The sequence below is a fragment of the Panthera leo genome, chromosome A3 (genome assembly GCF_018350215.1).
Source record: "Panthera leo isolate Ple1 chromosome A3, P.leo_Ple1_pat1.1, whole genome shotgun sequence".
Classification (NCBI taxonomy): Eukaryota; Metazoa; Chordata; class Mammalia; order Carnivora; family Felidae; genus Panthera; species Panthera leo.
The window spans coordinates 28024028-28035860 of NC_056681.1; the positions used below are offsets into that span (position 1 = coordinate 28024028).

The following is an 11833-nucleotide window of genomic DNA, read 5'->3' on the forward strand; positions in this document are numbered from 1 at the left end:
CACGGGCTATTGTGTGGCTGAACTGGGAGAAGGCCTGGCGGTCTGGTTATGCACCCAAGCTTTGGAATTAATTGTCTGGGTTTCAATCCTGGTTTTGCCAAACTTACTTTGCCAAGCTATTGGACTGAAGCATATGAAATTGCTAATGTGGGGCCGGTTTTGACCTATAAAAATGGCGATTGCATATACTTTATGTAATGCCCCTCTCTCTTCAGTTTCCTCCTTTGCCAAATATGGATAAGAGTCCTCACAGCAAACCTGGGAGGCCGAGAAATGACTGAGCTCGGGCTCTGGGACCAGGCAGGATTTGAGCCTCGGCTGTGTGGCCTTGGGTAAGTTACTTGACCTCTCCGTGCCTCAGTTTTCTCATGTGTAGAACAGGGATCATAACGGGGCCCACCTCATATAGGTTTATTAAGAAAACTTAATCAGTTCATATATATAAAGTACTTAGAACAGTGCCTGGTCTTGTTAAATCAAATAAAATAATACGGGTAACGGCACCTGGCATCGAGTTAACGCTTGAACGTACAACCAGATCAAAAACAGACTTTTTGAAACCTTTGATGTCAGCAGAAGTTAAGTATTTTTCTTTTTAGTTTATTTATTTATTTATTTATTTATTTATTTATTTATTTTTAAATTTTATATTTATTTATTTAAATTTTTTTTTTTTAACGTTTATTCAGTTTTGAGAGACAGAGAGAAACAGAGCATGAGCAGGCAAGGGGCAGAAGGAGGGGGACACAGAATCCGAAGCAGGTTCCAGGCTCTGAGCTGTCAGCACAGAGCCCGACGCGGGGCTTGAACTCACGAACTGCGAGATTGTGACCTGAGCCGAAGTCAGACGCTCAACCGACTGAGCCACCCAGGCGCCCCTTATTTATTTATTTTGAGAGGTGGGGGGGTGGGGCAGAGACAGAGAAAGAGAGAGAGAGAGAGAGAGAGAGAGAGAGAATCCCAAGCAGGCTCCGTGCGGTCCATCAACACAGAGCCCGACGCGGGGCTCGAACTCATGCACCTGAGCAGAAACCAAGCGTCAGACACTTAACCGACTTAGCCACCCAGGCACCCTGAGAGTTAAGTATTTTTAAAGAAAAAAATACATATATATGTTTTTAGGAACCTGTATGTGTGTGGAAATACAGGTGAGAAGCGTGATCCTGGGTGTTTATCGAGCCTGGGGCCGCTTTGTGTACTGACGGCGTCCATGGCCTGAGGTTCTAAGGGAAGGTCTGGCCTTGAAGCAGCGATGGCTCTCAGTCCCGCCCAGGTCTCGGCCGGCTCCCTCGGATGGAACCACACAGCCAAGCCACGGACCTATGTGGCACACAGGTAACTCCAGGGGCTCATATGAGGCTCCCGGTCCTGGGCTGGCCCCTCGTTATTAAGAAGCCTCCGCCATGGGGCGCCTGGGTGGCTCGGCCGGTTAAGCGTCCGACTTCAGCTCAGGTCACGATCTCACGGTCCGTGAGTTCGAGCCCCGCGTCGGGCTCTGTGCTGACAGCTCAGAGCCTGGAGCCTGTTTCGGATTCTGTGTCTCCCTCTCTCTCTGACCCTCCCCCGTTCATGCTCTGTCTCTCTCTGTCTCAAAAATAAATAAACGTTAAAAAAAAATTTTTTTTTAATAAAAAAATAAAAAAAAGAAGCCTCCGCCAACAGTCTTGGCGCGCTTGACTCCACTCCTCATCTGACGTTTACCCGAGACCTGGGAGAAAGGCACAGAAGACCCAGCCCGGCCAAGCCACCCAGGGAAACTGAGGCTCTCAGAGGCCCTACACCAGGACCTTCAGGCTCCGGAACAGACTGCCTTCCTCTGCCTCTCCACAGTCGCCCTCCCCTCCTCCCCAGTCTCGACTGTACCCTCACTTCCACCCCCCGCTGGGTGACCGTGGGTGACGTGCTGCCCTGATTGAGCCTCCGTATTTGCCCAGGTATCAGCCTCAGAGGTCTCAGTCGGCCTTTTTGGCCCCAGCATGCCATCATTCTATCACCCTTCTCCAGAACTCCAGAGAGAGAAGGCAAGCGGAATTCTCTGCAAACTGTAAAGTGCTGTGTGGACAAGAGGATGGTTACTGGCATTGGATGGGTTTTCCAGAGAAGTCTGTCGTAGCCCGGATTTGCTCCGGTGGGTCTGGAGTCTGGAAGACCCAGGCCACACATCCATATCCTCTGTGACCTTGGACAAACCCTCCCTGAAGCAGCTTCCTCTTCTGTAAGGGCAGAGGGTGCAACCACATCCACCCGGCAGGGTCAGCGAGCAAGGCCCACGCGGTATCTGGCACCCACTGGCTGCTCAGGGGTGTCTGACGCAGGAGGAAATTCAGGGCCCTGACCGATCATTCCACCTTCTGAGACTAAAAGCCACAGGCCTTGGGAAGGACGCAGCCACCAGATTCAGGGCCATACGACCTGCAAAATGTGTCAGGGGCGGTTGCTGCTCATTGAGGCGACTTGGTGTCGCATTTGTAGCTCCGCGGCCAGACTCCCTGGGTGCACCTGCTATGTGACCCCCCGCCCCCGGGCCTTAGTGTCCCCATCTGTGCCGTAGGGATCCTCCTAGAACCCATCTCGGAGAGACTGATGGGGTCCACACTGGGCTCAGCTGACCCAGCAGCCTCCACACTTCCTCGACAATGGTAAATATTACAGTTGCATATCCGTTCATGCACAGCACGCAGAATACACACGCTAGTACAAACACACACACTCTCGCACGTAACCCACATCTATGGGCACATGAGCAGGTGCACTCACCTACTCAGACACACATTCACATGTACATGTAGCCTGAAACGCACTTCCCAAAATAATATTTCATTTTAACCCTCGCAACACATTCTGGTATTTTCTAAGGTTAGCGAACTATAGCCTGTGGGCCAAAGCTGGCCCTCAGCCTGTTTTTGCACGGCCTGTGAGCTAAGAATGGTTTACTACAACAACAACAACGAAAACAACAACAACAAAGGACAGTAGGTGACAGATCAAATGTGGCCAGCAAAGCCTAAAATATTTACTCTCCGGTCCTCTACATTCTATACCGTTCTGTTCTGGTCCCTCGCTGTACCGTTCAAAAATGATGGCTGTACTTAATAAATGGATCTCCCTGATCCGCTGCTGGCTTGTAAATCTCAGTTTGAAAACTTTGGATTAAAGCAAGTGTCCGTTTTCCCACTAGATGGAAAAATGGATGGATAAACGGTTAAGTCCCACCCGTGACAAGGCTCCTCTCGGAGACCTCCACCTTGCAAGCCATCAACAGACCCCGTTTGTACTTCTGGGCACAAGCTTTGGAGCCCCCAAACCCTGAGTCCGCATCTCACATGTTGGGAGTTCCTGGGCAGGTCACTGCCCCTTTGTGAGCCTCAGTTCCTTTGTCTGGGAAATGGGTAGGACACCAGGCAGTGCCACGGTGAGGATTCCCCGTGTGTGGAGCTCCTGGCGCATGGCCAGCCCTCGCTAAGTGGCCTCAGGGCTCTCCTTTGGTGACTGGGTGGTAGCTAAGCGGTTTCCATCCCTGGAGAGGGAGGTGGATCCCCCCAAGGGTGGGGGAGCCCGCTAGATGAAAGCAGCATCTCCTATGAGCCCAGTGTGGGCTCCAGAACTGGCTGCGGAGGGAGACGGCATGTGAGCGGAGCCAAACTTATTGAGTACTTACTATGTGCCAAGCATCCTGATTTCCTGGCCTCAACCAACCAGCCATATTTTTATGAAGACACCCAGACCCAAAGGGGCCAAAATGACTTGTCTTAAGTAGGACTCTGCCAATACGCAGCGCCTTCCCGACCCCTCCAGGTGCGGTTAGCAGCCCTCTCCCCGTCCTTTAGCAACTCGTTCCCCTTCCAGAGTCGCCCCTGACATGCATCTTTACCTGGCATCACCCGGATGCCAGCATTTAGGGGGGGGATGCACCTTGTTCTGGGTCCAGCCCTGGCCCAGCCCTGGAGACAAGAAACCTGGGTCCTTCCCCGTCTCTGCCACTGCCCCGGGCACCTGCTTGCCGGGTCTCAGCATCTCTGCTATGCACAGGGGACAGTGCTGTCTGCCTGGCTGTCCTCGCAGGGCTCTGCAATTTACAGAGAATGAGTACGATCACCCCCCCTCCCCCCCCCGATGTCAGCGCTGTCACAGTCTTTTGACAGATGAAGAAAAAGGCTCACAGCAGGGACAAGGGCAGAGGTGAGGTTCAACCCACGTGAGATGCCCTTACCCCAAGTCCAGAGAACATCCCACCCTGCTGCAGAATGGGAGGGGGGAAGGAGGAGAATCTTTATGAGGCGCCTGCTGTATGCTTCCGGACACCTTCCCTCTGGGACTGCGGTGAATCTTTCCAACTGCCAAAGAGGTAGGTATAACTGTTCCCATTTCACAGATGTGGAATCATAGATTGGAGAAGGCATGGTAGGGTAGGAGAGGGCTCAGGATTTGAACCCAGGGCTATCTGAATTCCAGAGCTGAATTCCCTGAATTCCCTCTGCCCCTGGCTGCCTCGGGTCTAGAAGGATCTTAAAATCACCCTGCAAACGTGGGGGAAATTCTCACCTCCACCAGGCCCCCTCCCCAGCAAGCCTTGGACATCAGGGAAGTCAGTCACAGCCTGTCTTCTCGTCATTGCCTAAATGAAGCTCCATATCGCGGTTGGGGGTGCAGACCAGAGCCCCCTCACACTCCCTGACTATCCCATTGCCAGGACACCCCAGCATGTTTCCAGAGAAATGTTTCCATCTGGTTCTGATTCATTTACGCTTAATTAATCAACATGTTGTTTTGTAAGAGACACTCGAGATCCAAGAACCTTTCTCAAGCCTTGCCTTTCATTCGTGCTTGTCTTAGAAACAGAAAAATTGGGTTTCATCAAAAAAAAAAAAAAAAAAAAAACAAACCAGTGACGCCAGAGCTGGAGGAAGCAGGGGTGTGCGGGCGTCAGGCCCCGAGGGGGGCTGCTGCTGGGCCTTGCAGAGCAGGCCGGAGGCAGAGGCTAAGGACTCTGGCACGGAGGGGAGGCTGGGGAAGTCAGGGGAGGGGCATCCCTCCACCCCGGCAGCTGCTCAAGGGCAGCCCAGGGTCTCTACACCTTGGCCTCTCCAAGTTTCCCAACACAGAGCTTGTGGCACTTGTTGAATGAACAAGTGAAGGAACCGATGAATGAAGCAAGACCAACACCCAGGTGCCTTCGGGACGCACTCTCCTGCTAAAATTAGCGGAAAATGTCAAAGCGGGTAGGGGTGTCCTGTGGAATCTTCCAAGCAGCTATCTGACGAAAAATGGCCTCTGCTGCATAATTAGTTTGGGATACTGAGGCCTCGTCCCACTGCTTGACCATGAATGCTCTGGTAAGTCCTGCAGTCAAGAAATCTGCTAAACTAAGCGTTTCCCAAACCTATTTGGCCAGGATTCCTATGACCCCCTTGCGTAATATGCTACGGGAAAGGTTTTCCTATCCCCCAACCCCCACCCCAGGGCCAGTGGGGAAACTGAGGCTGTAGGCAGGAGTGGGGGAGTCCACTCGCCCAAGGTCACACAGTACAAAGGGGTCCAGAGTGGGACTGAAATCCGTGGCACCCGACTGACAAGTGGAGCCACAAGCCTCTCTCTGGAGATGCTGGATGGGGCATGTTTGTGACCCCTACGCAAGACATCAACCGCTTCCGGGAGGGGCGCCGAGAGCCCCCTTGACAAACTGGGGCAGCGTCAGGGGCTGCCATGCCCAACGTCCTCACCAAGCGACTGGTGGCAGGGAAAGAGATTGGAAGTTTTCTTTTTCTTTATTCTGTGTGTGTGTGTGTGTGTGTGTGTGTGTGTGTGTGTGTGTGTGTTGTGTCTGTCTGTCTGTCTCTCTGTCTTTTTCGGACTGTGAAACATCTCAAAGATCTCCTAAACCAGCTCCTCTTCAGATGGGGAAACTGAGGCTCTGAGAGGGAAGACCAACACAGCTCAGGCGACACCCTGTCAGATGGATCGGGATTCGAGCCTGCTTTGCCGCTTACCTGCTGTGCAACCTTGGACGAGTCAGTTTCCCTCTCTGAATCCCCATCCAGATAAAAAGCACCTCCCATAGCCAGGGACATCACGGGCAGGAAATGAAGATGTGTTGCAAATGCCCACTAGGAGCCTGTGTACTTGGCTACTCCCTTCACATACTCACCAATTCACTCAGTCTTACCCACAGCTGCCTGGTGAGTTAGATACTTCAGATTACTATGCCTATTTTCAAGAGGAGTCAATGAGGAGAAAGTTTTTCTTTTTCATGTCTTTGGTCTGCTTTAACACTGAGAAAAATCTTAGAGATTTTCTAAAAGAACCTCAGGTGGGTAAACCCAGGCTCAGAGAGGCAAAGTGACTTCCCCGAGGTCACTCAGCTGGTCACTGGGGAAGCTGGGATTTGGACCCGGGCAGGCTGACTCCAGAACCCATGGGATCAACCACTATACAAGGGCCATCCACACAGGACCACGAGGTCCCAAACTTCCCCCGGCTTACCCTGAAGCCCACCCACTTCTCCTCCCCCTGGGTCCCTCCATTCAGTCACACCCGAGATTGGAGCCCTTTGGGCCAGTCTCCCTGCTCCCCCCAATCCCAACTCCCAGTTCTCCCGTAGCCCATCTGCTTCCTGCTCCGCTCCAGCAGCCACTGGGTCCAGGCAGGGCTTTTCCCTCAAGTGGATGAGAAGCCCCTAGAGGGCAGACTCTCTTTCTTACTCCCATGTAGCCTTCCTGAGACCTAACACCACAGCTGGGAAGAAAGACACTGGATCTTCCACTCACCTGCTGGACAACTTAGCAAGGTTACCTAACCTGTCTGAGCCTTGGCCTCGGCTTTATAAAATGACATGGGTGTTCTCATGAGGAGGCAGTGGGGATTCCCTTAATGAAGGACAGCCTTGGCGCCATGGCGGGCACTCCAAGGTTGGTTCCGACCGGCAGCAGCTCAGGAGGAGGCTCGCCTGCTTGCCTTCCTCAGCCCCACCGGCTCTGCCGACCCCCACTCTGCAGGGACGGCCTCAAACCCACCTCCTGAGGACGTTCTGACTCTCCCAGTGAGGATGCAAGGGTCCCCTCTGTGCCCCAGGTACACTTAGAGTCTGAACCTTGGGTTCTCTTCCTAGTGTTCCTAGGAGGTCAAGATGGAAAAACCTGGGGTGGGGGGAGGGGGCTCTGGGACTTCTTCCAGGTCATCCCAGAACCAATGGACTTGAACTCAGGTCTCAGATCTCGAATTCACAAAGCTCATGTCCTTACCAGAGGGGAAGCCCACTGAGAATCACGCCTTCCCCGAGGGGATGCGAGAGTCAGGGTCAACACTGGGGCTGAGTCCGGGGCATCTGGACTCCTGGCCCAGGGCTGTATGTCTTCTCCTGGCTCAGCACGGATACCAGGCATGGCTTCTAAGCCCAAAATTCTGTCCCGCAGTCCCGGTATCCTGGGCTTCCTATCTTTGCACAGAGCCACCTCCTTCTTTTCAGCAATGTTGCAACTATGGGGAGCGGGTCAGTGAGAGAGTCCTACCAGCCCCTTCCTTCCTTGGAGAGCCTCCTTGGGCCAGCTGGCTCAACAGGTACCCTGGAGCCTCAGTCTCCCCATCTGTAAAGCGGGCCTGAAGGCTACGCGGAGGAGTTAGTGGCCCAGGGCGCCGGGCACTATGCAGCTGTCCCAAGGGCCATCTCCCTGTCGGCCCCGCTGTGGGCGACCTGCCACCCTGCCCTCTGCCCCTGGTACCTTGCTTCTTCCTTCGGTTCGGGGGGATCATGTTCGCGGCGTGGGCGACGAGCAGCAACAGGCAGAGTGGCGCCCGCATCTGGGCAGCCTGGTCGGGGCGGGCGCGCGGGGGGCTCCCCGGGAGGCCCGACGGCTGCTCCGGGCGCGCGGGCGCATCCACGGGGCGCGGGTTCGGTGCCGCCGCCAGGGACGCGCCGTCCGCCCAGGGGCCGGCCGCCAGGTCGAGTGAGGGCGTCGGCGGAGCGCGGACACTGCCCCGGCGGGGAGGAGCCGGCGCGCGGGGCGGCGCGTTAACCCGCTCGGGAGGCGCGCGCGGCGGGGGGCGGGGGTCGCCCGGCGGGGGTCCGGAGGTCGGCGGGTCCCGCAGTCCGCGGTCTGGCGTCGTTCCGCCCCCTGCACTGCCCCTCTCCCCAGCCCCGCCGCCGCCGCCGGCCGGGCAGACACAGGTACAGACGCGCGGCCGCCAAGTGACCCCCATCCTTGTGCTCTCGGCAGGTCGCGATCCCCCCACTCCCCGCCTGCCGCCGATTTTCTCTCTTCTCCTTCTCGGTGGCTCGTGTCTCCTGCGCCTGGCCCTTCAGGGCCACTCCTGCACTTCCTCTCTTCTTCTGTCTTTGTCTCACGTCCCCCCCCCCCCACCCCCAAACTCTGTGGCCTCATCCCTCGGCCATCTGGTCTGCGCCCTTTCTGCTCTTTCAAGAGTCCTGCGTCCCTTCTGGCCACTGACCCTGAATGTTTCCTGCGCGGCCTGCGGGGAGCCCCTAATCTTTGCCTGGAAGTGACCAGCACCTCATAAATTCACTTGTGAAGGGTCTGGGGGACCTGGACTGTGTTTCCTCCAACCTTATCTGCGGGACTGGGAGCAGCGGGTTCTGTTTTAACCCTTGCAGAGCCAGACCCCTCCGCCTACCCAACAGACAGCGCACTCACTCCTGCCTCCCGTGGCCCCGCCCACTGAAAACAACCCCCGTGCTATTAATGGTAGCTATCAGTTTCGGGGCCTGTGTGCTTGGGGTTGTGCTTAGCCCTTGACACGTAATATAATCTTCAGAGCAACTCAGTGAGGTTCTGTTCTGATTAGCCCCACTTTACAGGGGAGGAAAGAAGTCAGAGAGGCTGACCGATTTGCCTAAGGCCACACGAGGCAGGTCAGTGCCCTGTCTGGGTCCCTCTCCTGCCCTCTTAGCCACTGCTCAGGACACAGAGGAACTTACCCTTGGACAGCCTCTTGCTGAACAGCTGTCCTTCCTTTTTCCTATGTGTGTGGCTTGTCGCCTCCAGCCCCTTCTCTCCATCCTAGTGAGTCCCCAGTGCAATGAGGACGTTTGAAGGCATGTCAAGGGGAAGGAAATATACAGAGGGAGGTAGCACTGGCCTCGCCATGCTTCTGTGGGGCTCCACAGACACGGGCAGATGGCATCCTGGGATCTTGGCAGAATGTTGGAGTGGTTCCACCAAAATGGCTCTATTTCGCAGATGGGGTCACTGAGGCCTCGGGATTGGGGGCGCTCAGCTCCGGCAGCCCGGCAAGTCTAGGACAGAGGTGGGATGGGCGTCCAGGCATTCCAGCATGGATCCCCTCTGCCTCACCCTACAAATCCCTCTTGTTCTGATCTCTCTGATCTCAGTGTCCCCCATCCCCCCACCCCTCACGTCTTTGATCCCAGAGATCTCAACTCCTTGCAGTATTTGACCGACACCTCTAGGCCTCCCACACCTCTGAGCCTTTCATAGGTGGCCTCTCCATGGAATGTTGGCCAGCTTCCCATCCCCCTTCCTCACTGACTCATTCAGGACCCCGCCCTGGATATGCCCCTCATCCCTGCCTCTCAGGCCAGGTTCAGTGCCTCCTCCAGGCTCCCACCGTCTCTTTATCACAGCCTGGATCACACCAGGTGGTGACTATTGATGTCTCTGTCTCTCTCTCTAAATCATCAAGTCTTTGAGGCCAGAGATGAGGTCATACCCAGAGCCCTGGAATGCTAGCACACAGTAGACACAGAGCAGGAGTCAGCATGTTCGTGAAGAATGAATGAATGAATGAATGAATGAGTTCTCCCAATGCAGGAGTCTCCTGGTTTATACGTGGAATTAGGTATTTGGAGAAATGAGGTGACCCTAGAAGATCAAATGTCAGGAAGTTGGAAAGTCAGCCCCTACCCAACCACCCCTGGTCCTAAAGTCTCCAAAGTCCAGAGCAGGACAGCCCCCACGTGAGCCGCGCTGGGGAAGAGCAGTGCGCATTGGTCGTGCGGAGGCCCCAGCTACAAGACAGCCGCACGGCTCTGCAGGCTGTAGCCTCCCCCCCTTCTCCTCCCATCCCCTCTGCTCCAGCTACTCAGGCTCCCCGTGTTTCTCAGACTCTGCCATGTGTCCTCAGCAGGACTTTTTGCTGTTCCTTCAGTCTGGAAAATCCTTCCTGAGATATCTTCCAGGCCTGTCTCGGCTTAAGGCTACCTCCTCAGAGAGGCCCTCTCCAACCACTCCAGATAAAGCAGAACACCCATTTCCTTTATCCCCTTATCTCGCCTTATCTTCCACGGTACCGAGTACATAGTCCTCGTGTTCATGTTTGCCGTTGGCTTGTTTGTAAGTTCCATGAGGGCAGGAATCTTCTATTTTACCTGTGTGCCTAACGCATAAAGTGCTTACTAAGTATTTGTGCAGTGGATAAAAGAATGGACGAACGAGTGCTCACTCGTGCCCTGATTCATTCATTCCTGCTCTCAAGGGCTCAGTTTCCCCATTTGTTCAGTGGTACGGACAGGATTTTGTGTTCCCTGAGAGTTTTACAATCCTTTGACAATCCGATATTTCTTGGATTCTGTGAGCCAGAATTCAGGTCTCTACCCTGCTCTGAGACGCTCAGAGGGTCTTGGGGTCTCTGTGGCTGTAGGGGGCTGTCTGGGAATCCTGGCCTGTCATCTGGTCGCTCTCCCCCAACACAAGCACCCAGGGAGGACATCGAGGCCAGTGGTGCTGATGACATTCCAGGAGGTGTATATCAGTTAAGGAACAGCAGGGGCATCGGTTAAGGAATGACAGGACACTGTCACAAATAAATGACGACGAGTATAATGGCTGCAACTCATTACAGGCATAATCGGGTGTCCCAGATGAGCAAATCCTTCTCCTCCTTGGACAGCCAGGGCTCAGGCTAATTCCAGCTTCTGCTCTGCGCTTTCGGTGTGCAGCTTAAAGTTCCCTGTAGAAGGGGCAAGGCATGGAAGGTCACCTAGAAGAGGTACAGAGTGTGTCCCCCCACCTCCCACTGGCCAGAATTCGGTCATGTAGCCACACCTGCTTGCAAGGGTGGCTGGGAAATGTAGTCTAGCTGTGTGCTCAGGAGGAAAACCATAAGAGTTGGGTGAACGTCTGGCCCTTCTGCCACACGGGACTACTTCCTCCCCTCCACCTTAACCCCTAACCACCACCAATCTGTTCCTCATTCCTATAATTACATTGTAACATGGATATTATATAATGGAGTCATGTAGTTTGTGTCCTTTGAGATTGGCTTTCTTTATTCAGCATAATTTCTTGAGATTTGCCCAACTTGTTACATGATTAACAGTTGCTTTTTACTGCCCAGTAATACTCCGTGGGATGAATGTACTATAGTTTCTTTAGCCGTTCACTCTTTGAAAAACATTTGGATAACTTCTAGATTTTGGTTATTAAGTCCAAAGCTACTATGGATGTTTGTGTACAAGTTTCTGTATATCCTCTTTGGCAAAATGTCTGTGCATATCTTTTGCACATTTTTGATGGGGATTTTTTTTTGTTTGTTTTACTGTTGCATTTTAAGGGTTTTTTAATTCCATGAGGAAGTCCTTTGGTGGATATGTGGTTTGCTAGTATTTTCTCCCAGCTTATGATTTGTCCCTTCATCTTCTTTCCATCTTAGACTTTCCAAGTCTAAGGACATTTGCCTAGTCTTGTGCCCTCTTGTTCTGCCTAGTCCCAAATCTCAAAGATTTTCTCCTATTTTTCTCTAGAAGTTATATCATTTTACATTTAAGTTCATGATCCATTTTAAATTAATTTTTGCATAAAGAATAAGATTCACGTCAAGGTTCATTTTTTTGCCTATGGATGTTCAAATGCTCCAGTGTGAT

At 53.6% G+C, this 11833-nt stretch overlaps 1 protein-coding gene across 1 annotated transcript in view; it reads right to left on the reverse strand.

Annotated features, from left to right (window-relative positions):
• The window catches only part of RSPO4 (R-spondin 4), a 33643-nt gene extending 25723 nt beyond the window's left edge, over window positions 1–7920 (reverse strand). The window contains exon 1 of the mRNA XM_042930149.1: window positions 7716–7920. Coding sequence (XP_042786083.1) covers window positions 7716–7794 — 79 coding nt within the window. The 5' untranslated portion in view covers window positions 7795–7920. The remainder of the gene's footprint in view (window positions 1–7715) is intronic.
• Window positions 7921–11833: the final 3913 nt, after the last annotated feature.